Source organism: Lithobates pipiens, unplaced genomic scaffold, assembly GCF_037356315.1.
Source record: "Lithobates pipiens isolate NorthernLeopardFrog02 unplaced genomic scaffold, aLitPip1_a1.2 Scaffold_8, whole genome shotgun sequence".
In the NCBI taxonomy this organism is placed as follows: domain Eukaryota; kingdom Metazoa; phylum Chordata; class Amphibia; order Anura; family Ranidae; genus Lithobates; species Lithobates pipiens.
Genome location: NW_027507903.1, coordinates 104,089,057 through 104,115,260, shown reverse-complemented (window position 1 = coordinate 104,115,260; position 26,204 = coordinate 104,089,057). Strand labels below are relative to the sequence as shown.

General features: G+C 42.3%; 1 protein-coding gene across 1 annotated transcript; it reads right to left on the bottom strand.

Moving 5' to 3' along the window:
- Positions 1–1,019: 1,019 nt before the first annotated feature.
- On the bottom strand, positions 1,020–25,764 carry NEIL1 (nei like DNA glycosylase 1). Its single transcript, XM_077473050.1, has 11 exons — positions 25,654–25,764; positions 23,326–23,409; positions 20,580–21,003; positions 16,812–16,931; positions 16,545–16,608; positions 16,300–16,399; positions 12,469–12,593; positions 10,961–10,988; positions 9,995–10,050; positions 4,112–4,556; positions 1,020–1,240 (listed from the first exon to the last, which is right to left on the bottom strand). Exons 3-11 carry the CDS (start codon positions 20,999–21,001, stop codon positions 1,212–1,214), a joined length of 1,389 nt encoding a protein of 462 aa, XP_077329176.1. The 5' UTR covers positions 21,002–21,003; positions 23,326–23,409; positions 25,654–25,764; the 3' UTR covers positions 1,020–1,211.
- Between the last annotated feature and the right edge of the window lie 440 nt (positions 25,765–26,204).

Below are 26,204 nucleotides of genomic sequence, written 5' to 3'. Positions count from 1 at the left end.
GTGACCCCCCCCCTCCGGCATACCACATTTGGCATGTAAATTTTGTGGGGGGGGGGGGTATCCTCTTTTTATAGGCACCCAGCTCCCAATTCCTCCTGGGGCTCGGTGGAGCCAGAAGGAAGATCACCTCTCCCCCCTCCCTCCATGCAATCTTCTGGGACATGTCAAAGGTCCCAGAAGATTGCCCGGCCAATCGCAGTGCAACTCGCGCATGCGCAATGCGTGCCTCACAGCCGGGCTCCCACAGTCAGATTGCCGGCGCTGCGAAGAGGAGGGGAAGAGGAGTGAGGCTTAGTTCGCCCGCATTGCTGAGTGTCCGATTATTAAAAGTCAGCAGCTACACTTTTTTGTAGCTGCTGATATTTATTTGGGTGGAACTCCGCTTTAATCTTCTGCCCTTGTTGTTAACAGGTAAAAGTAAAAAAAAAATTTCTGCCAGCAAATACCTTATACAGCCCACTTCCTGTTTCTTGTCTGGTAATAAGCCTAGGCTTATGATATCATGCACAGCTCTCTATTGTGAGAGTTTGCCAGGAAGGGAGAGGCATCATAAGCGGGCCAATGAGAGATGTAGAGCTGGAGGTGTGCCTCTGTGTAAATCCAGGAAGTGAACAGGCAGCAGCTTCAGCTGCCGACAGTTAAAATGGCTGCAGCCAGACTCAGTGGAGGGAGATTTCTGCAGAATATATAAAATAATATGCAAAGTGGTTGGAGAAGCTTCAAAATGGCAAAGATGTTTACAAATTATGTGAGCAGACTGCAGTTCCTCTTGAAGTATGCTGCTCCCCTATGTCTAGTTCTCGATACTAACTAGTGCCAAAAGCATACCATTGCTAGTCATATCACACCAAACCTCACTTTACTTTCCTTCAGCAGGTCTAATCATCACCTCTTACCCATCCATTCCATTATAATTCTGATTTGCATTACTTTGATGGGATTAAGCATCCCTCCCTACTTCAGGGCAGAACTATTCAGAAGATACCACAAAACCACAAAATAAAAACAACAGCAGGGCATTTTGTACAATGATAAAAAAGTGTATTTTATTAAACTTGTATAAATCTTTTTTTTTTTTTCATAAAATCTGTTATAGAAAAAGGCAAATTAATCAAAAGCTAGTTTACATTTAAAATGCACTTAAACACATATTTAATGTCAAAAGGCCAACAGATTACATTTTTCTTGCACCAGGCTTATAGAATCTGCATCTAAGTCTTGGCTTCTGCATCGCGTACAGCTGAGGAGGGAACAAAAAACATAAAAGGTTTAGAATAAGGAGGATAAAGTTAATTTTACTTTATATGTAAAGTCTCAATTTTTTAAGTAAAGAGGAGTTAGAGTGGTTGTAAAGTAAAATAAAGATTACTGCCAGCCCCTCTGTTCTACTAAGCTATACTACCCTGTGTATGTGTTTGTATAAAAAATGTGCCTGTAAATACCTTATTTCAGTTTGTTTCTGGCCGCTTACGTGACCTCAGGCCACTCCCCTCCCCTGATCTAAGGGATACGTCAGGAGGGGCCGAGATCCCCCTCTGACATCAGCTGGGAAGGTCACGTGACCGCTGTGCTGTTGGCTCAGCTCCTCCCACTGCATCCCTTAGATCGGGGGAGGAGAACGGCCGGAGGTCATGTGACCAACCAGAAAGTAACTGAAATAAGGTACAATTTTATACAAACACATACACAAGGTTGTATGGCTTAGTAGAACAGAGGGGTGGCAGTAATCTTTTTTACCTTTCTACTAATAGCAGCAGGGTGAGAGGGGAGGGGTGGGAAGCAGATCGGCTCACACACATACAGGAGCTGACAGGCAGGGAGGGAGGGGGAGAGAGGAGAGCAACAGGATGACAAAGGCACCTAAGCTGACCAGCAGCCATGATTACCGTGGTCAGCACACTAAGAGGAACAGGCAGGATCAACCAGGTTTTTTGCATCATAGAAAGGGACAGATTAGATAGCACAAGCACTGTGCTGTTTATTCTGCTATAAGGGAACAGGTTTCCCTCAATTTGTGGTCCATAAAAGAAATGGGGGGAGTGCAGTTGTCACAAGGATAGGAAGGCACAAAGAAAAAAAAAAGAAAAATTTAACCCTTCCCCTATTTTTCCTGAATCTACTTAGAATGTGTTTTTGTCTGTACTCCCATTAATTTGCCTTAAAATGTTACCCCTGACAGAAAGCGGATATAAATCTTCCCAGCAGGAATGCAGACCTCAAAATAAATAAATAAATAAATAAAATAATATTCGACAAAGCCTCTAACTTTTCCAGACTCTATTCAAAGCTTAATAAAATGTTTGGTTGGCACGGAGCTTTGAATATAAAAATACCATTATAATTTTTTTTTAAATATACAGATACCCTAAAACTGTCTATATACTAGTAGTTTTTAGAAATAAATTCATAACATTTTAAAATTGGCTTGATGAATGTCGTTCGAGAGTAGTTTAAACTTTCTTTTGCTTTTAGTATTAGATTTTTGACTAAATGGACTTAACCAAATGAAAAACACATACAGTACGTGGAAGTTCAATTGTCATGCGCCACCCTTTGGGCTCCTTCTGCTAATTTTGTGTTAGTAGAAGTTTGGTGTCAATTCACGCTTTTCATTTTGCGTTTTCCAGTTTGTCTCTGAACGGCCGTTCGTCAACCAGACATGTTGCGGAATCGGAGGAGATAACGTGTTATTTATTATTGGCCTTGGAGTTATTGCTTTGACCCAAGTCCAGTCCAGGAACAGGAGGAGGAAAATTTATTGGACCAGAAATTGGTTGCTTTATTAATCATGACCTATTATGTCATATGCCTTTGCTGCAGGAGCTCCAGGAGAATAATTCGGATGATTTTTGGAATTATCTCCGGATGACAGACCCCTGCTTTCACTAACTCTTGGCACTGTTGACCCCCTATATTAAGAAGCAGGACACATGCATGAGGCTTTTATTCTATTTTTTGGTTGAATAATGATTTGATTTGGTATATTTTCTATATTTTTGGATGCATAGAATGCACTTTTTGGTTAAGTTCTATTGGCAGATAGCATGTGTAGTTTTATTTGTTTTCCTCTTTTTAATGCACAATAAAAAAATTGTGGAGAATAATACTTGGCTATGTGTTTTACTTCAAATGACAGTTTGGGAGTAGGTAGTTACATTTAAAAAAATACAATGTAAAATTAACAAGGGACACCAACATAGTTGTATCTTTGATCTTAAAAACTAGGGGATAATGGTGGTAACTTGCCCCAAAAAATAAATAAATAAATAAAACAAGCATAATAATATTATTCTTGATGTCACTAGAAAATAAAAGCCTTTTAAAATACGTTTGCCATAACTCCATCAGTATCACCAGCAAAGCAGCTTCATTTTTATCCCATTAAAGAAGAAGAGAATGTGCGCTGCATTTCGAGATTTCATTATTTGCCACGTCACGATTGTTAATTCTCCATTACGAACGCTAGTTTACAACATCGACCACTTCTGGCTCGTCCTTTCTTCCGGTTATGTATGCGTGTTTGTACTTTGGACTTTTGTCTGACAGACTTATGTACACACGCTTGGAAAATGCGACGACAGGCCGTTGTCCGCAGAAAATTTATACAACTGCCATCCAACATTTGTCCACGGAAAGTTGGCCAACAATTGTCTGATGGAGCGTACAGCCTATCATCACACAATTCCTGACAGAAAATCCAATCGCGTGTACGCGGCTTTAGACATAGGGGTTGATTTACTAAAACTGGAGCACTCAGAATCTGGTACAGCTTTGCATAGTAGCCAATCAGCTTCTAACTTCATATTGTTCAATTAAGCTTTGACAAACCTGGAAGCTGATTGGTTTCTATGCAGAGCTGCACCAGATTTTGCACTCTCCAGTTTTAATAACAACCCCCCCCCCATAGTCTACACTAGCACTGGATTCTGGATTAAAGGACCACTAGATCTAGTGTTTTGTGAATCTGACAGATACAAATAATGCTAATATTAATAAAAATATGAATAATAACACCATCATTATGAAGTATACTATTATTATTATAATTAGTTTATGTATACCTCCAACAGAAGCAAAAAGGAACAAAAAGTAATATTAATTGAACACTCACTAGATTTTCTTTTTGCTCGCGTTTTCACCTTTGGAGAATTTCGTGGTGTTGCGCTCATGTCAGATTTTAGTCTTTGTGGTCTAGGTTTTGGAGATTTTTGGGGCTTCTCAGATTTCAGCCTCTGAGATCTGGGTTTTGGGGTTGCGGCATCTTCCGTCTTTGATTGGGTAGCGCTGCCTCTCTTAGAAGGAGTTTTCCGTGCAGAACCTCGATGAGATGATCTCCTGCTCACATCGCTCTTAGGCTCTTTGCCGGTTTTCCTCCCTCTCGGTATCCTCTTTGCTCTTTGTACATTCTTTGTTTCCTCTTTTTGAACCACATTCTCCTCTTTCACTCTCCTCTTCCTTTTTGCTTGCGTTTCCCCTCCTCCTTCTTCACCATCAATCTCCAGTTTTTCTTCTTGTTTCACAGTCAAGGTTTTTCTTTTAGAGGCCGTCTTCTCAACCTAACAAGGCAAATATAGATTAGTAATGGAGTATGTCTGCCTTCCTGTTATCTATTAATGGAGGGCACATAACCTTTTGGCAGAGAGTGGGTTACACCTTAAAAATAATACAGTAAATGCACATGTTTTGAAGGTAAAAACTGTGCATTTATTTATTTTTTACCCCCAGGAGACTGCAGAGCATTGCACCCACGATCAGTTGCTGCATAGTAGCTTGTTACATGTTACACCTGAGGTATACACAATATACACATGCAACATGTTACTAAAGCTGAAGTTATCTTATAAATCTGCGAAGGCTGTTTTAAAGAGACTCTCTCTAAAGCAAAACACAAAAAACTGCTGCGGGTATAATGTCCATGCACCTAGTGGTGTCGGCATATACCTGCAGCAGCCTCAAAGGGCCTTCAGATGTCACCAAATACAAAGCTGTTCTAACAGGCAGATCGCTAAAGGCCCGTTTATACAAAACCTTTTAATTTCTTCCTGGCTCCTGCTCATTCCTACTGGCAAGGGAGGTAGCCCTTAAAAGTGATGGATCAATGGGAACGTGAGTCGTTGCGACTTAATAAACATTAACCATTCATCGTGATGGATCAATAGGAATGTGGAGTTACTGGGACTTAACGAACATTACCCATTCATAGGGATGGACCAACAGATATGTGAGCTCTTGAAACTTAATAGTTCACCTTTACCAAAAAAACTGTCTATGCAGGTAACCGGCGTCTGTAAATAAAAACAAACTGTGCAGCACTGACTAAAGCTGGATAATGCCTTTGTTATGGGTGTAGGCAGTGGTGGCTGCTTATAAGGGGCGTATGGGCCGCCCCCCCCTAATCCGTGCCTCCGGCCACCAATCTACATGCAGGGTGCTGGACGCATTGATTTCAATAGATTTTTTTTTGGAAACAAATGATTAGAGCCTGAGGCTCTAATTGACTTCAAAAAGGTGGACTTGAGGCGCCCACCCTCTTGCATGACATTAGCAAATTAATATTCGCGAATGTCATCCTGTTTCTCCTCCTGGCCAATCAGGAAGCGGGTCATAAGACCCCATTGGCCAGGAGTCCAAAGACCCCATTGGCCAGGAGTCCAAAGACCCCATTGGCCAGGAGTCCATAGACCCCATTGGCCAGGAGTCCATAGACCCCCTTTGGCCAGGAGGAGAAGTGATGACTGGGACACAGAGGAGACAGAGGGGGGAAGCAGCCGCCGTGACCTGCATGCGGTAAGTGCAGGGCTGATGGGGGGCCTGGCAAGCTGCCTTGAGTGATGGGGGAGGGTTATTGTGGGGTGGCGGGCTGGAGTGGCGGAGGGGTAATGTCTGCTGGGGGTTGGGTCTGTCTGCTGATGCTCCCCCCCGACCGATGGAGCACCAGCCGTCACTGGGTGTAGTCCATTTACATATCTCTTGCAGCCTTACTGGAATATTCCCAGGATGTTTCTATGGCATTTCTAAGTGAGGCCTAGTAAATACTACTCTCCGTCACCATCACAGGTGTGAGCTCAGTGTTTGAAAGCTCACTCTTATTATGGTGGAGGTAAGCAGCAAGGACTAGGCCTCACTTAGCAAAGTCCTGGAAGTATTCCAGTTAGGTTTCAGGAGGTACTTAAATGGTCTACACCAACAGCAAGGGCATTATTCAAATTTAGTCAGAGTTGCATAGTTTGTTTTTATTTAAAGACACCCCTTAGTTATATAGGCAGTTTTTTGTGAACTAACCCTTTAATCCACTTTCGCCATTTATAGGGATGGACCAGTAGTAATGTGAGTCATTGGGATTTCATGAACAGTAGCCCATCATAAAGAATCATCAGTACTTGGAGACAAGATCTGACACTACCCAAATATGCTGGAGCCGTTCCAGTCAGATCGGGCCAACATTCAGCCTTATCTGTGGGCTTTTTAAAGCTACTGCAGGTGTAAGCAGACAAACCTAAGTTAAAATTTATATAAATCATCAAATTCACAAATATTTAAAGGATATATAAAGCCATTTATTTCTGTAAGCGAACTGTACTCATATCTGTGTTTTTGCCTCCTAAAATGAAAATTCCAGTCTAAGCAAGATTGTCTCTGTGCAGCCATGTGATCTCTACTAGGAGCCAAGCCCATAAATGTCTGTTGGAAGACCTCCAACACTTAGGGCAACTCAGGCTGCAGATCAGATGAATAGTAGAACAGAGGGAAGCTTAAGGTAAATTTGAGGGAAAATTTAAAGGGAATGCCGTTATTATCCTCCTTCTGAAAAAACTAGTTGCCTGGCTGTTATGCTGACCCACTGGCTTCAATATGCTCTGAACCGTTGACTGAACAAGTATGCAGATTCTATAAAACTTGGAGTCAAGTCAGAATATCTGCACACTTGTTTCAGGTCAGTGATTCAAAGCACTGAAGCAAGAGTAACAGCCAGTAAACAAGCATTTTCAGATAGTTCAGCAATGGCAGCTATTCCTGTTTCTTTCATGACAGGTTTACTTTATAGCCCATACTAAATGTCAATTTTATATCAGCTAAATGCATTCAAATAGCATCAAAACCAAAGGTGTTCCAAGATTTACAGTTTGTTCTCTTTAGAAAGCAGACACAGGCTGAGAAGAAAAGCCTATCAGCATGCTGTGAAGGACCCTTGCTAATGGTAAGGAAGCAGTGGTCTCTCTTTAGAAGTCCGATAAGTCCTGTGCTGAGTCAGACCTTAGGCCTGGTTCATGCCTATGCATTTTTTAGTTATGCAGAAACACACTACAGTCTATTTAACATGGTTTCCTATGGGTCATGTTCACATCTGTGCATTTTATGGAAAGGGCCAGGGACCAATTTTTTGGTTTTTGGTTTCATCGACTTTAATGGATCAAAAATGTGTACTGAAAAATGCAAAATACACCAGAAATACTGTATGCAAACTGCAACCTGCATAGGTATGAACCAGGCCTAAAACTGAAAAAAAAAAAAAAAAAAAAAAAAAAAAAAGGAAAATGAACTGAAAGACTTGTTCTGATGCACCTGGAAAGTATTTAGCCAATTTGAACTGGAAGTTCAGTTGGGCTTTTATTTATATATCAGCCCGAACTCCCATCTATTTTATGAAAAGCCACCTACAAGACTTGTGTATAGTTACATGGTTGCCTTACAATGCATGCTTCATTCACACAGGTATGTTCGGATAGGAGTCCATACCTGCCTGAGCTATTGTCCGGAAACTGTTGCTGCGGGTTACCAATCATAAGCGGCTGAGGCATTCCCAGTCTTGTAGTCACATGTGTACAAGGAACATGTATACATGTGGCTGTGTGGAAATTTCTTAGCCTTTAATGATCGGATGTCCACAGTAACAACTTCCTGGTGGGATAGCTCAGGCAGGTATGGACTTGTATCCGAACATGCCTGAGCTAATCCCTGGTACAGGAACAGTATAAATTCAACCTTAAAAGTGATTGTAAACTCAAATAAAGATTACTGCCAGCCCCTCTGTATACCAAGCCATACTACACTGTGTACATGTTTTTATAAAATTGTGCCTCTAAATACCCTATTTCAGTTTGTTTCTGGCTGATCCATGATACCATGGTCAGGTTATGCGCCTCCATCATCTCGCTGCTCTCCTCTCTCCCCCTCCCTCCCTGCCTGTCAGCTCCCATGTTTGAGCCGATCTACCCCCCCCAGCGCTATTAGTAGCTGGCAGTAAAGATAAATAAAGATTACTGGCAGCCCCTCTGTTCTGCTAAGCCATACTACACTGTGTACGTTTGTATAAAATTGTGTCTGTATATGCCTTATTTCAGTTTTTCTAGCGGGTCATGTGACCTCCGACCGTTGTCCTCCTCTGATCTAAGGGCTACAGTGGGAGGGGCCGAAATCCCTCTCTGACATCAGTCAAGAGGTCACATGACCACTGTGCTGTCCGCTCAGCCCCTCCCGCAGTAGCCCTTAGATCAGGGGAGGCGATCAGCCGGAGGTCACATGACCCGCTAGAAAAACTGAAATAAGGGATATACAGACACAATTTTATACAAACGTACACAGTGTAGTATGGCTTAGCAGAACAGAGGGGCTGCCAGTAATCTTTATTTATCTGTACTGCCAGCTACTAATAGTGCTGGGGGGGGGGGAATTTCGGCTCAAACACAGGAGCTGACAGGCAGGGAGGGAGGGGGAGAGAGGAGAGCAGCGAGATGATGGAGGCACATAACCTGACCATGGTATCATGGATCAGCAGCTATGATTGCTGTGGTCAGCACAATAAGAGAGACAGAAACAGGCAGGATCGACCATGTTTTTTACAGCATAGAAAGGTACAGATTACACAACACAAGCACTGTGCTGTTTAACTTGCTATAAGGGAACATGATCTCTCTTTTTTTTAGGGTTACATCCTCTTGAAGGCCTAAATAAGTAGCAATCTGTAATATGGTAACTCACAAGATTGCATGTATAAAAATGTCATAACAATAACAGAGGAGCCAATTAAAGCGCAATGCCAGCTTATAAAATGTGAAATAAAAAAAAATAGCCCTGCAGGGGGTAAATGAAATAAAATAAAAAAAACAGCTCCTGTTGCTGTCCCCCACAAACGTAGTCCTTGTCCAGGTTGAATGAAAACACATTTTCTGTAAGCCCTGGGGGTAAGTCATTCAGCCACCATAGGCACACAGAATAATGTTGCAGGAAACAGTGCCCACATTTTTATTTATTAAGTCTCTCCAATTGTCCTGAACAGTGGTGTCACCAGGAATGAAAAGTGAGGGAAAAGACAAAATTTTAAGAACTTGAATAGGCAAATCTTTTAAAAATGGATACTTGCTCCCAAGCAATGACGAGCTCAGGTGTGATCACGTGTAAACTTGGAGCGCCGATCAAAGCTGGAAGATAAGAGGTGTCCTCTCCGGTATTCAGAAAGTGGGAGCAGGCGTCAGGCACTAATTCAGAGGCGTGGACATATGTGGGGTAAGACACTGCTTAAAATCGACCCAGTGTTCAGATGTGACCAAGCCCCAATAAGCAGGGCAAAACATTTCAGAAGCTGCGGTCAGAGCAGCAATGGCTGAGGCCATACACTGAGTACATTTTGAGCGGCATCTTGCCCCACATATGAGCTCAGGTAATTTTAGAAGGAAAGCCAAACCCACCTGACCTATCACTCTGGGAAGCGGTCAAAGCTGACAGCCTTGTATAGATGCAGTCGCGGGATGGGGAACGCCTCCGCCTCCTATGATTGGCTGTCAATTTCCCGGTGGGATAGTCCAGGCAAGTTCAGCTTCATGTCCAAACCCACTTGAGCTCATTCCCATTTCAAAGACAACTGTTTATGGGGTGATTTTCCCCTGTAAAGTTACCCTCTCGCTTCCTGTTACATCTATATGACAGAAATTGAAGTGGATATAATTTATCCTTCTATCAGCAAACACTTAGAATTGATTTCCACCACAGCACATACCTTGACTGGTTTGGGTTTTACAACCAAAGATTTACGCGGTTTCTTTACTTTGTTCCCTAAAAGATCAAATTAATATTTTTTATTAAATTAGAGCAGTAGTTTATAAATGTTAGCAGATACAGCAAAGCAAAAGGTGTTCAAAGCCTTAATGTTTGTTTTCTTTAAAAAGCAGCTACAGTTTGGGTAGATATTAGATTGTAAGCTCTTCTGAGCAGGGCCCTCTTAATCCTCTTGTATTTTATTGTATTATAACTGTATGGTCTCCTTTTTATATTGTAAAGCGCTCCGTAAAATGTTGGCACTATATAAATCCTGTATAATAATAATATACTAAGAAGCCTGTCCCACCAGCATACTATACAGTGGGTACTCTGCTTTCTTAGTGGAAGCAGCAATCTCTTTGCAGAGGTCCCACAGGGACCATAAGCTTTGCTGGTTGCAAATGTATAGGTCTTCCCCACTAGTAGGCCCATTAGACTTCTGCAGAAGGACCACTGCTTCCACACAGACAGAAAAAGTCCCACTCTGCAGCTGCTGGCAGGGGACAGCTCAAATGTGCCTTAAACCAAGGCCCATTACTGTTACAGTGCGCAGATCTAAGCATGATGTGAACTAATTAAAACTTTGTGTGTACATTACCTGCATGCAGCAGCATACAGTATGCAATTCAAGTTTAGCAATGCATTTAGGCATTTCACTTAACTATCATTAGTCAAGGAGTGGCAAAGGAAAGGTATGTATGTTGATGGGGAGCTGGTTCGCTAAGTGAACCTTTTTACTTTGCCCTGAAAGAGTCTTTATCTTTATTGTGTAAAGTGCTGCACAAACTGTTGGGCTATAATATAATTCCTGTATACCAATCATCTCAGATAAAGGCACAGAATGGATGCAAGATATTGGATCCTAGATCCAAAACAGAAAGACTGAACTTTGATGCTATTAGCAGTAAAAGGAATGTAAACTCACCCTTTGGAGCAAGTGGACCCGGATCTCCCTGTAATGAGACAACATTAGATAAACCCAAACTCTTTACATCTTCTTGTGAATTTTTTTTTTTTTTTTAAATAAACAGTAACATGACAACAATATGTCATATAGGCATAATCATTTCCTCTTCCTTAAAGGGATTGTAAACCCTCAAGATTTTTCACCATAATGCATTCTATGCATTAAGGTGAAAAACCTCCTGTGATGCAGCAGACCCCCAGAGCTCCCCCTTTTACTTACCCGAACCTGGTCTTTCCAACAATGGGGAGGAACATACCAGCTCTAGCCAGTGTCTCGGGTCCTGATTGGATAGATTGATAGCAGCGCAGCCATTGGATCCTGCTGCTGTCAATGAAATCCAACGACGTGGGAGCCAGGGGGCATGGCCAAGTCCTTCTGTCTGTGTCAATGGAAGCAGCAGCAGGACACGGGAGCATGCCCGCAGGAGTGCCCCGAGGGACAGCTCTTCTCTAACAGGGCACTTGGGAAGAAGAGCCAGGAGTGCCGCTGAGAGACCTCAGAAGAGGAGGACTCTCTGTGCAAAACCAACTGCACAGAGGAGGTAAGTATAACATGTTTGTTTGTTTTCAAAAAAAATAAAAAATAAAAAAATAAAAACCTGAACCTTTACATATCCTTTAACCACTTCCCACCTGGCCACTGCACATAAACGGCTGGGTGGGCGCTCTCTCCTAAGTGGATGTTCGGGAACGTCCCTCAGAAGGAGGCGGATCACGCACGTGCCCACGCATCGGTACGATCCCGATGCACTCGTGTCAGCCGGACACGGCACATCTCTGATCGGCAGGACGGCCGTGTCTAATCACAGCAGTCATGTGATGTAAACAGAGAGCCAGTTGCTAGGTAATTGGCTCTCCTCACACAGAAGTTGTCGGAGAGGAGAGCAGATCGCTGCAGCCGGCTGGTGATCAGAGAGTATGAGCTGTTTTTTTACAGCTTTTTACACACTGATCACCAGTGTAAAACACACATGTAAAACATGTACACAATGTAAAACACACGTCCCCAAAACACATGTTCCCACATAAAAACACCTGTCACCCACAGATTTAAGAGTAAAATCACAAGTGCCAATGATTATTTGCACACATATATCCGTGATCACACGAAACAATTATTATACACTTAACAGGATTTTTTTTTACCAAAGACATGTAGCAGAATACATTTTGGCTTAAATTCATGACAAAAATCGATTTTATTGGATTTCTTTTACAATAGAAAGAAAGAAATATTTTTTTTTTTTCCAAATTTCCGCTCTTTTTCCGCTTATATCGCAAAAAATGAAAAATGGAGTCATGAATAAATACAACCAAAAGAAAGTTCTATTTTATTTGGTTACAGCGTAGCATGACCGCGCAGTTGTCATTGTAAGTGTGACAGCGCTGAAAGCTGAAAATTGGTCTGGGAAGGAAGGGGGTGAAAGTGCCCAGTATTGGATGTGGTTAAGACATCAAGATTCCTACCTGAAACCAGATGGTCCTCCCATTGCCGTCTTTCATAGTCTTCATTCCAGAGACAAAATAACATTGCAGCCACGCTCCAAAGGCAGTATAGTCAACTGCAGTATCAGGGTCATATCCTTTACCTCCTAAGGAAAATATGTTATGTAATCAGTTATTACTACAGTGATTTCTAATACAGATTACTTAAAAACACATTGGGGGCAATTAACAAAGATTTTGCACCACTCTTCTAAACATAAAAAAATGGAGCAGATGCTGCTGCTAATTAATAAAAAGGATGCAAGCTGGTAATTAGGAGTTATCAGTTCTCTGTTCTGCCATGTCTGCAACAGGCAGCACAGAGAATGGAGAGTTTTATCTGCATGCTCCCATCTCTTTACCATCCTCGCCCCATCCACCACCCCCTGGCACTCCAGACAGTTTCCTGCACCATTATAAGCTTAGTTAATTCCCCAGCTTGTCCTTGTTTTCCTGCTTACAGTGAGATTCTTTTACCTATGTGGGGCACTGTAAAAGTGTCACTTAGCTACCCATCGCAGCTGTACATCCACTTCTGCGCTCACACGTTTACCCCCTATGGACCACACCATATTTTCAGCTATGTGTGTATTCAGTAGTATTCAAGTATTGAGATATCTATAAATAATTTTTTTTTTTTTTTTTTTTTGGGGGGGGGGGGACAGGGCTTTCTTGTAACCCTAACGTCTTCTGAAAATTTTTTAATTTTGCATTTTAATGGGAATATATAAAAAAAAAAAAAAAAACACACAAAAAAAAAAACAAGGAGTAAAAAAACTATATTTTTTCCAAGGTTGATCAGTAATATTTTGAACACAAGTACCATTACATTAAAATTTAATTTTTAATACAAACCATGTTAAAGTTATTTAAAAAAACAAATCAAGTTTTCTTTTGCATATATTAAATTTTTCTCATAATGCATCAGTCATTTTAAAGTGTAAGTAAACCCGCCTATCATTTTCAGCCATGGAAGCTGCCATCTTGGCCTCTGTAACTGTAATGATACTGCATGTGTGATCAGTTATGACACCAGCCATTAGATGGTTTGACAGTTTGGTTGAACGCACAACCCATGTGACAGTTAGCATTTCCAGCATGCCGGGAATTTAACTGTTTTTTGAAACTATTAAATCAACGGATTTACTTCCGCTTTAAGTTCTTACTGATTTAAAGTAAAACTGATAAATCCTAAATCACATAAATCACAACAGTAAACTCTTAAAACGTTTGCGAACCTAAATTTTTTTAGATATATATATATATATATATATATATATAAAATTAATATATTAATTCTGCTCCTTTTTGCTCCATCACGATAAGCATATAACTCACCCCTCTCTCCATCTGACAGCCCTAGGTGCATGCTGATTGGTCCAATGCTGTCACATGGATAAAAGGGAGGAGTCTATAGTGTGAGCTCTGACATGAGTTTGGAGCTTACTTGACAATATCTTACTCTGGTCCTGATAGCCAAATGGAGCAGCACAGGAGTGAATAAAAGTGGGTATATGCTGCTCAGTAGTGAGGGCGTGAAGTAAGCCCTGTAGTTATCCTGGCAAACAAAGGGTTTCTTTTCAAGGCCCCTTATAAACGCTGTCAATTTTGCAGCAGCAAAGTTGCTAGAAAATAATGCATTACAATCAATGACAGGTCTGTGTTGCAAAAATTGTAAAAAGCGATTTGTAGCTCAGTCTCTGAGTGATTGACTTTTTGCAGCATTTGGTGTTGGCTACAAAATCGCCATCTTCAGTACTCCATGTTATCCAATGCAGCAGCTGATGACCAGGACAAACCAGTGATTTATAGCTGCACATAAAAGTATTGTGGTCCCTGAGCTAGCTCTTTATCTAGCTAAAAAGCCTTCTTCATATCAGCGTGTTTTAGGTGCGCTGTGTTAAAAAAAATCCTGCTTACTGCATCCTTGATATACTTTCAGCAAAATACACATTATGTAGAGTTTTGTGGTAACTGCTGATGTTCATTTTCTACTCTAATGATGAGAACATTTGAAGGAACGGGATGTAAATATTTTTCTCAGACTAACAAAATTCAAAGTGTGAATTTATAATTATTACAGGTACTTCTATAGCGCTGTCAATTGACACAGCACTTTACACATCTATATTTTACATTCACCTCAGTCCCTGGCCTCAAGTAGTTTACAATCTAAGGTCTTTAACTCACATGCCTACCTACACATAGCAGGGTCAATTTAGACAGGATCCAACTAACCTATCAGCATGTCTTTGGAGTGTGGGAGGAAACCGGCGTACCCGGAGGAAACCCACACAGGCACAGGGAGAACATGCAAACTCCAGAGAGGTAGGTGCTGTGGTTGGGATTCAAACCAATGATCCTAGTGCTGCTAGGTGAAGGTGTTAACCACTTAGCCGCTGTGCTGCCCACTGAATATGGTTTTCATTTGAGAAGAATCATACATATTACTACAAAACCTGTTTAACCACTTTAGTACTGCGTTATAGCCAAAAGACGGCTATAACACAGCTCTGTAGTTCTGGGAGGGTGTCCATAAACGTCATCCCAGAACCACAGCCCCTGTGGTGAGCTCTGATCGGCTGTGTCCAATCACAGTTAGTCACATGTAAAGAGACTTGCCGGTTATCTCCTGTCTTTTCCTCACGCGCTGTGTCTGTGGGAGGAGAGGAGAGCGGATAACCGGCAAAGCTCTCAGTACATTCTTTACACTGATAATCGGGGCACTGATCATAAGTGTCCTGATTATCAGTGCCTCCTCACCAGCGTACATCAGTGAAGAAAAATTACTTATTTGCTATATTTTACAGAAAGTAAGAAAAACTTTATTTTTTCCCCACAAATTTTTGGACTTTTTTCATTTGTTTAGAAAAAATTAAAAACCCACTGGTGAATAAATACCACCAAAAGAAAGCTTGAACTGTCGCAAAAAAAATATAACATTTTTATATGGGTACAGTGTAGCATGACCGCGCAATTGTCATTCAAAATGTGAGAGAGCTGAAAGATGAAAATTGGCGTGGGCAGGAAGGGGATGAAAGTGCCCGGTATTGAACATCTGGGATTCCATTCAAATAGCAGGTCTGGCTGAAATTAAACCTAAATTAGTTTACTCAATGATGGCAAGAAAGATTGTTGTAAAGAATAATTTCTGTACAAACTAAAATCTAACCATGTATGGCCAATTTTAACTTTGGGACCATGACAATAGGTCCCAAAGCTCATTAAAGGAGAAGTACAGCCAAAGCTCGTTTTGCTGTACTTCTCCCGTGTATCACTTTACACTTCATTTTACACTCCTGTGACCTGTTTTCAGCCAACAGCGGGCTGAAGAATGCTGTCGGCTGACTACACAGAGCTGTCCAGGCTGAGGAAAGATCGTGACCATAAGATCGTGATCCACCCAGAACCCTGGACTGGCGCCTGGCTCAGGCTCTCAGTGCGGTGCCGAGAGCCTGTGCCAGCCGCTCCTGTCCCCTCCACAGCTCAGCGCTCCAGTCAGTGAGCGGGGGTGGGGGAGAGTATATGGGCTAGTCACCATTCTCTGCTCGCGGAGCACTGAGAGCCAAGTGATCAGCAGTCTTTGATCGCTCAGTTCTCACTCTTAGAGCCGGTGAGGAATGGATGCAGCATCCACTTAGGTAAGTATGATTCTTAAAAAAAAAAAATCCTAAACGTCTCTTTTATCTGGAACAATCCGACATGGCAGGAAGTTCTGCTGTGCACTTGGGCTTGCAAAGTGTTAGTGATCTGCAAAAACTGCTTTACCACTTTGCAGATTATTATTGGATAAGAATGCGATTCTCCTCATACCCAGCTCAAGGACTTCCAATGGAACGGAGTTGCAGAGCTGCAAAAGGTCTGGATTCTCCTTCTTAATTTTTATTTTCTTGCTGAGTGAATGGTCACTGTTCTATGGAAACAGGAGGGAGTCAGTCCCGGGATATACAACAAAACACATTCATAAACTAGCATCAAGACACCAAGTATATCATTTGTTGTTATTATTTAAAAATCAGGACTATTATTAGTCACAATAGTATATAATTTCTTCTGACCTGATTTTGATGCTTGACGGCCTCCAGAACCTCACGAGCCTGCATGAATGGTGGAATGTTCAACCTGGCCAAAAACAACAAAGGATCACTGAATTCAAAGTACTCAAAAAATAACAACCAGAAAGATACAAATGGAATATGTACTCCTTGATTTACTCGCTTCAGTTTTATTATACCTTTAGTTAAAATAAAATAAAAAGAAGGAAGAAGGATCTGCTTGTTTCATTCGTGTTCAATCAGCAGTATAGTAAACCTAAAATTGCTTACCGATACAAGATCTCCGCTCGCAAGTAATTGCCAATGCCATTAAAATATTTCTGGTTCAACAAAGCTTCACATATTGGTTTGTCAAATGCTTTGTCAGACAAGTTTTTCAAAACATTCTCCCTGGAATGAAAATGGAAAAATGTTTAACTTACATACAATACATACACACAGTACATACACACAATGCATACATACTCTAGACAAAGTATAAAAGTATAAAAGTAGGGTTTGTGCATGGCCTGCATCTGCAACACAGCTGGAGCAAACCCTTCCACCCATGACGTTTATAGTTTATTGTCCCTTGCACGTGTCTCAACACGTGTCTCACACGTGTCCCAAAGCCTTAGTACAGAACTTTGTAATGTCCTCATTAACTGGCAGCAGCTCTTTGCATTACTCTGGTGGCAGTTCAGCCCCAACACCTTAACTTCTTCCCGCAAACAGTCGTCATTGTACGTTGGTATTTTGATGTAGAATATAGCTGCCATAACCCCAGTATATTCTTCAAGGGCAGGCGATCCTTTCTCAGATAAAAGTGGTCTCTGTGGCTGATTCGCCACAAGATCACTTTTACAGAAAGTGTACAGAGAGTGCTAAGGGAGAGCTGCCCCCTCCTGCCCTGTTCAGGTCATCTCCGCCGAATACCAGAGCCGATCCATAGTTTCATAGTTAGTAAGGTTGAATAAAGACACCAGTCCATCCAGTTCAACCTGAGGGAGTGTCTACAATTGTCCCCATCCCTGTACATTGCACACTCATGTCAGTCCCTACCCTCAAAGAGCCCACAATCCAAGGTCCCTATTCGTATACTAGGGCCAATTTTGGAAAGAAGCCAATTAACCTACCTGCATGTCTTTGGATTGTGGGAGGAAACCGGAGTACCCGAAGGAAACCCACGCAGGCACAGGGAGAACATGCAAACTCCAGGCAGGTAGTGTTGTGGTTGGGATACGAACCAGCGACCCTTCTTACTGCTAGGTGAGAGTGCTACCCACTACACCACTGTGCTGCCCAATCCGATCCTATCCCCTCAGCAGCATGGAGCCGAGTGAGGGAAAGATGGCTCCCACTTGGCTCCATAACATTGGATGACGGAAGCGATGTCAAGCGTCACTTCTTCCCAATGGTCTTAAAGGGGAAATTTTTTTTTTACCCCAGATCTCAGATTAAAGAGGTCATGTCATGCTTTTTTTTTTCTATTACAAGGAATGTAAACATTCCTTGTAATAGGAATAAAAGTGACCCATTTTTATTAAAAAAAACTAAGAAAAAAAACTAAATTTTAAAGCGCCCTGTCCCGTCGAGCTCGCACACGGAAGCGAACGCATACTTAAGTCATGCCCGCATATGAAAATGGTGTTCAAACCACACATGCGAGGTATCACCGCGATCGTTAGAGCAAGGGCAATAATTCTAGCAAAGGTTCTCCTCTCTATCTCAAAACTGGTAACCTGTAGAGATTTTTTGCCTATGGAGATTTTTAAGGGTCAAATTTGTCACCATTCCACAAGCGGGCACAATTTTGAAGCGTGACATGTTGGGTATCAATAATCGGAATAACATTATCTTTCACAATAAAAAAAAATAAAAAAATAAAGATTGGGCTAACTTTACTGTTGTCTCATTTCTTAATTCAAAAAAGTGCATTTTTTTTTTTTTTTTTAAAGTGCGCTTGTTAGACCGGTGCAAATACGGTGTATTGCAATGACTGCCATTTTATTCTCTAGGGTGTCTGAAAAAAAAAATAGATATATATAAACTTGTTTACAAGTTCAAAATCTTTTCTTTTTTTGCAAGAAAATTACTTAGAACCCCCAAACATATATATATATATATATATATATATATATATATATATATATATATATATATAATGTTTGGGGGTTCTAAGTAATTTTCTTGCAAAAAAAGAAAAGATTTGAACTTGTGAACAAGTTTGAAAAATAGGCCTGGTCCTAAGTGGTTAAAGGGATTGTAAAGTGAATTTTTTTTTTTTTTTAAATAACAAACATGTTATACTTACCTCCACTGTGCAGCTCATTTTGCACAGAGTGGCCTCAAACCTGCTCTTCTGGGGTCCCTCGGCGGCTGTCTCGGCTTCCTCCCGCAGGTGCTTCTCACATTCATGTGAGCTCCCTCGCATGGTGAGAAGCATCTGTGGGCGCGCTCCCGTGATACAGCCGGCGGCTATTGCCGCTCACTGTATCACACGGCCCCGCCCCCCGCGTCAGTGGATGTGATTGATAGCAGCGCGAGCCAATGGCTGCGCTGCTTTCCATCCATCCACTCCAGCCAATCAGCGGCCAGGCTGAACAGTGGAAAGGGCATCGGGGGACGAGCGCGGGACTTTCAAGGGGTTAGGTAAGTAAAACGGGGGGGCTGGGGGCGCAGGCACTGTCAGATGTTTTTTCACCTTAATGCATAGAATGCATTAAGGTGAAAAAACATTTACATTTACAACCCCTTTAAAGTGCAAGTTCACCTTTACAGAAAACCTGTAAGGTGAACTTACACTGGACCCCCTCCCCATTCCCCCCAGTCCTGCTCTACCAGTGTCTCGTGATCCCGTGCTGTCAGACACTGGGACACCGCTTCACTGGTCTGAGGATTTTAAATCCCTGCAGCTTAATCTCCTATCTGTACTCAACCTTTACGGAAAGGAGGCATTCTAATTGGTCTAGCCCATCCTGTCAGTGCTAGAGGCGAGAAAGCCAGAAGGATTTCAAATCCCCAGACCGATTAAGTGACGCCCCGATGCCTGACAGCGGAGGATTGCGAGACTGATACAGCGGGACTGGGGGGTGATGGCGAGGGGGTTCAGTGTAAGTTCACCTTACAGATTTTCTGTAAAGGTGAACTTACCATTTAAAGTGGTTCTAAAAGGCAAAAGTTTTTTACCTTCATGCATTTTATACATTAAGGTAAATAAAACCTTCCACGTGCAGCATCCCCACCTTATATGTGCCTGAGACCCATCACGATCCAGTGATGTGCACGAGAGTCTTGGCTCTCCGGGACACTCCCTCCTCATTAACTGAGACAGCAGCAGTAACTGCTGCTTTCAATCACAGCCAGTGAGCCAATGAGGAGTGAGAGAGGGGGCGGGGCCAAGCCTCGGCTGTGTGTGAATGGACACACAGAGAAGCACCTCCGGAGCGAGCCTGCTTGGGTGCCCCATAGCGAGCTATTTACTCTGGGGGCACTTGGAAGGAGGGAGGAGCCAGAAGCGCCAGCTGGGAATTCAAGAAGAGGAGGATCTGAGCTGGTCTGTGCAAAACCACTGCACAGAGCAGATAAGTATAACATGTTTGTAATTTTTTTTTTTTTCTTAAAACTTGCCTTTAAGATCACTTTAAGGCCCCGTGAAAGTTTTTTTTGGAGCCTGGGAAGTACAGGTGCATCATCCAGCCTTGGCCCCTGCCACCTGCGGCTTGTCAAGATCTATGACAGGCTGAAACTAAGTGGTACTCACCTTTAAGGCTGAATGTATTCCAGGACTTATAACTTGCTGAGAACACATCAGTGAGCACACGTGGCCCTAAACACAAGCTTCGTACACCATCCAGCCACCACATATTTCAGTCTGTCATAGATTTGACATGCTGCCAGCAGTGCACTGCACCAATCTACAATGTCTGGAAACATTAGGATTTGATGCCCATGTGCCAATGGCCAGTGTGCATGAGGTTTTACCTAAAACATATATTATTACATCACAAACTCTGCAAGTGGAGTGGAATTCTGCAATTCCCCCTTCTGCATATTCACCTGAACTTTTCATACTCCGTCATCACACAGGGGCCACGCTCTGGCTGCCACGACCCATTGAACTCCCAGCTTCCGAAGCGGCGTGGGTCCACAAAGCTGAAAACACGTCTCGGAGAATCTTTGGTGTAGAAGCGCAGGTGAGCGTGTTTGGGAAGGTTGTCCTCTGTTGTGAATTTGAAGCTTCCTGACATGCCAAACCTGAAAATGACAGAAGCGGCCTCATGCTTATCCGATGCCGGAGTGAGGATCAGCTTGACCTCCTTTCCTCTGGCCACGGCGCTGATGGTGTACTTTGGGCTGCTGAACGGCACTTCGGAGTTTTTACTGACGGCAGATTTTTCCACCTTGCCTGCAAAGTGTAGCCCAGCACAAACCCTATTTGCAAAGAGACCGGAAAGATGGAGCTCAGGACCCTCTGGCATCTCTAAAATAACAGGAAAAATAAAATATAAAAAAATCACATCCAAAGCGGGGTTTAGACATATAGAAGAGAAACGAGTCATTTAGGCTCACATATACATATTTCTAACTATGGGATCTTAGTCTTTTTAAAAGGTGGTGGGAAGAAGTTTTACGGGCTCATCAAATGAGTTTTAATTGTATTAATTAAATGGAATAAACCTTTAGGTTCTGATAACCACCTAAACTTTGAGATCATCTTTAAGAGGCGTTCCTCTCCCCCCTAAAAAGGTGCCAAATGTGGAGGTGGGGGCGCTTTAACTTCGATAAAAGTATATATAAGAAACAAACAGGGATCTCCCTAATGTGAGCACAAACAGCAATAAAACCCTAATATAGGGGTTCCAATGGTTCGTCACTCTATACCAGCCATTCTCAACCAGGGCTCCGTGGAACCCTGAGGTTCCTCCAGAGGTTGCTAGGTGTTCCTTGAGCTGTGGCTGATGAACCACTTATTTGATGAGGTCTACAGAGTTGAAGGTTCAGCACCACTTAGCAAAGCCAGCAGCATGACAACAAATATCTTTTTAGCTGTCTTTAAGGGTGGCATTCTGAACACCACTTTAAGGGGGACATTCTTCCTATTAGCCACTAATATAAGGAGCATTGTTCCTATTGAGCCCTGATGATTTGGTTTTAGGAAGGGTTCCTCAAAACATAAAAATATTTTTGGGGTTCCTCTAGGGTTAAAAGGTTGAGAAAGCCTGCTCTATACAAGGAAAAAAAGTTGTACCTTTAGTTATAGCATCGCAGCATAAAATTGCTTTAGGGTAGTTTGATTGCCATTTACACTTGACAGACCAATATAATAATAATAATAATAATAATAATAATAATAATAATAATGTTGCCATGTGGAATATCTTATGACGCTTTAAAGAGGAAGTAAACCCTGATGGGTTTACTTCCTCTTTGTCTCCCTGCAAAGGTAAAGCATAATGGACTACTATGCATCGCATAGTATGTGTCACTTACCTGACACAGGAGCCAGCGATGTCACCGCTGTCCCCTGTAGTCCGGAGCGTCCATCTTCTTCCGGGTATCTCTGCTCCGGCCACTCACAGCGCCGGAGCAGCGATGACATCACTCCCGCAGCGGCATGCTGCTAACAGTGATAGGGCGCCTGCATGCCGCTGTCTACGGTGCATGCGCTGTAGACAGCTGTCACTGTCTTTTAGCAAATATCTCCTAAACCGTGTAGGTTTAGGAGATATTTCTTGGACCTACAGGTAAGCCTTAATCTAGGCTTACCTGTAGGTCCAAGTGGTTTGTATTATTATATGACGTCCAGGACTTAAAGTGGTGATATCTGAATGAAAGCTGCAGATATCTTTTTTCAGCCAGATATTCCCCCACATGAAAAACCCATCTTAGCAGCTGTTTAGCCCTGCGGCGCTTTTCTGATCTCTCCCGTGTGATCGGGGAGCCGGGAGAATGAATCCACTTTCAGCAGTTTACCATAGATGGTGCCCGGCCAGCTCTATGACCCTCGGAGGAACCACTTCCTGCACCAGCACAAGTAAACACTGCCATTTTTTAAGCTGGAAAGCCTGAGATTGATTTTTTTTTTAACCTCAGGCTTTCCAGCATAGAAGAGGGATGTGGGACTTATAGACCCCAGATCTCTCTGTAAAGAGGACCTGTCATGCCTTATTCCCATTACAAAGGATGATTACATTTCTTGTAAGAGGAATAAAAGTGATCAAAAAATTAAAAGGGAAAGTGTAAAAAAAATGTAAAAAAAAAAATTAGGCGCTCCCACCCCCTAGTGCTTGTATGCATACGTAGGTCGCACCCACATACGTAAGCGCTGTTCAAACACTACATGGAAGATATCATGGCAAATGCTAGCGCAAGGTGCTAATTCAAGCACAAGACCTCCTCTGTAACTCTAAACTGGGCTATGGAGATTTTTAAGCACCAAACTTTTGTGCCATTCGGCGAGTGTGCTCAATTTTAAAGCTCGATATGTCAGGTATCTATTTGTTCGTCATAACATCAAAACCAAAGTTGCGTTTTTTTTTTTTTTAATTCATGAGTTTTTTTCAACAAAAAAAAATTGCATTTGCAAAATTGCTGCGCAAAGACTGTGTGCAACATCTGCCATTTTATTCCCTAGGGTCTCTGCTAATATAAAATGATTACGTCAGGGAGCTGATCTCATTGAATGTCCCTGGCCACTCTGGAGTGCACAATGTAAGCTGGAATAATTTTAGCTTGTATATTGAATGCTCCCCTGAAATACATCAGTCCACTAAACGCCAGCAATGCACCCATAACATCTTACCTGATTGGTTAGAAGCAGCAAGATTTATAGGAAGTCAAGATGGTGAGTGTGTCTGATGCAGCAGGAAATGAATGGAACTGATTTCTGCAATTCAAAACAAATGTAAAATGTAATATATAAAAATGTGATCGGCCTGACAAACAATCACTCTGATCCAACAACACTCTGATTCTGTGAATTGTGTTAAAGCAGATATTCACCCTCATGGGCAAGCTCCCACTTCCTCTGGGCGCACCGTGGCACCAGGAGATCACCTCTCCCCTCCCTCCCTCCCTGCAATCATCTGGGACACATCACAGGTCCTAGATGATTGTCTGGCTAGTCATGGCGCGTGTTGCAGCTTGTGCACGCTCAGTGGGTGCCCGGCTATAAAAAGCCACAGCCAGGCGCCCACAGTTACAATGCCGATGCTGCAGAGAGGAGGGGGAGACGAGTGGGGCTTTTGCTGACTTTTAATTTTTTTTACTTTTTTTTAAGCGGAACTCCACTTTAATACATCCTATGCATTAAGGAAAAAAAAAAACTGTCAGTGACCGCCCCCCCCGTATTACTTACCTGAACCCTTGAACTTGACCCGTCAGGGACGCGCCGTCTCTCTTTCCCCGGTGTTCTCGGCTCTTGATTGGATAGACTGATAGCAGCACAGCCATTGGCTCCCGCTACTGTCAATCAAATCCAATGACGTGAGCAGGGGCGGGGTCGAGTCCCGCATTCGGCGCCTATGGATGCCGAATGCTGGACTCGGGAGCGTGCCCACAAGGTAACCCCCTCAGGGAAGTGCTTCACCGAGGGGGTTATCAGATGCGGGGAGGAGCCGCAAGAGCCTCCAGGGGACCCCAGAAGAGCAGGTTCGGGGGCCACTCTGTGCAAAACGAGCTGCACAGTGGAGGCAAGTATGATATGTTTGTAATTTAATTTTTATAAATTTACCTTTACAATCACTTTGGCTGTCAGCAGATCGTTCTCTACAAACTCGGAAATGACGAAAAATAGAGAACTGAGCATGTGCAGAGCAGGGTGAGATAATGGGGGTTATTTACAAAAGGCAAAATGCACTTGACATGAAAGTGAACCTCAAAGTGTACTTAGAAGTGCAGTCCCTGTAAATCTGAGGGGTAGATCTGAAATGAGGGGAAGCTCTGCTGATTTTATCATCCAATCATGTGCAAGCTAAAATGCTGTTTTTTATTTTCCTTGCATGTCCCTCTCAGATCTACAGTGACTTTACTTCCAAGTGCACTTTCAGTGCAATTTCTAAAGTGCAGTTTGCACTTGTAGTGCAGAGTGGATTTGCCTTTAGTAAATAACCCCCAGTGTGTTACTGGATTTTAAACAGTATAGACGCTTGAGTGTTCACACCAATTCGATCCGATTCTGGCAATCGCACTGTTTAAGCTGTTTTGGGGTGTCGTTTATCTAACATTGACACCTGCAGCAGATTGCATGGACAGTGTGCGATTGTAATGCGATTTGTGGCCCAGGGCTCAGTCGTGTTTTTAGCTGCTTTCACACTGCTCTGTTGTAAAAACGCATTATGCATCCCTTTAAATCCTATGAAATTCTTCACGCTGATCAGTTGCGTTTTTAAAAGTCCCGCTTGATGCATTTTGGGGCATATTAGGGCTCTTTCACAGGGATCAGTTTTTCAGTTGAAAAAAGAAAAAGCAAAAGATTCTGTGTTTTTGTAATGGCGCAGTGCGAAAGCAGTCAAAAACGCAAGTGACCCGTGTGAAGTTGCATTGGATTTAAAAGGGAAATTTGTCTTCCACTTTTTTTCGAACTGAATAACTGATGAGTGTGAAAGGGCCCTAAACAAGACAAGTCTGGACTTATTTCTGCACACTTCAATGCGTTCTGAAGCAACGCTTAGTGATTTATTCATGCAGGGAAATCTCTCATCCTGCTTCCTGTCACTGCTGTCAAAAACAAAAAAATCGGTGTTACTGTACGACTTCATGTACACGGGACGTTTCTACAACCTCACCTGAACGATTTAACTTGACAAATAGTAACCCACGTTTAAAACGCCAGTTATGCCGCGTTTTCATTTAGAAGCGTTTAACAAAATAAAAGTAAAATAATAATAATAAAAAAAAAACAGTGTACATGAGGTTATAGTGCAGATCAGGAGCAGTCTATGGGAAGCATTGGGACTCCAGTCCTCAGTACAGAGATCAGGGTGATCTCCCTCTATAGCACTACAAGGAATGTACTGCCATGAGCACCAAAACACAGACATGTGCAGGAGACCCGCCCCCTCCTTGTTCTGGGCTCAGCCCCTCCCCCCCAATCCATTAATACACTCTCCTACAGCATGCGATCACTTACCGATCTCCCCCAATCTCTGCGATCTCACCTCCTATCCTGACCATTACACTACCTACAAATCTTACATAACAAACTCTTCCCTGGTGTAATCCCCCCCGAGCCTCCTATTGGCTGATCACACAGAGGGGCGTGTCATCGAGGTGCTGTGCATGCTGGAAGTTGTAGTCATTAACATTTACACTGAATTCCTATAAGATGTATTATTATATAGATGATCCTTCCATCTTCACCGATCCCTCCACACTCCTATCTACTATGTATATATTATATTAATATTTACAGTGTATGTATAACATATATGTGTATATTCTATATATATATATATATCTATATAGATATATATATATATATATAGATATATTATACTAATATTTACAGTGTATGTATATTTATAGCGTATTTATATATTTATAAAACAAGTAATATTAGGCTGCCCTCACATTGAGGTGGTTAAAAATAAATCTGTGTCCAAAAATATCTATAAAAGGATCAATAAAAAGATCATATGAAAAGATATTTGCTATAATCTTTGTATAGATATTTAAAGGAGA

Excerpts from the sequence above, each read along its gene's own strand:
- NEIL1 (XM_077473050.1), bottom strand. The coding sequence starts at position 21,001 with ATGCCAGAGGGTCCTGAGCTCCATCTTTCCGGTCTCTTTGCAAATAGG. Across the intron at positions 16,932-20,579 it reads ACGGAGTATGAAAAGTTCAG|GGAGAATGTTTTGAAAAACT; the intron begins GTGAATATGCAG and ends TTTTCATTCCAG. Across the intron at positions 1,241-4,111 it reads GCGAGCAAAAAGAAAATCTA|CTGTACGCGATGCAGAAGCC; the intron begins GTGAGTGTTCAA and ends TTCCCTCCTCAG.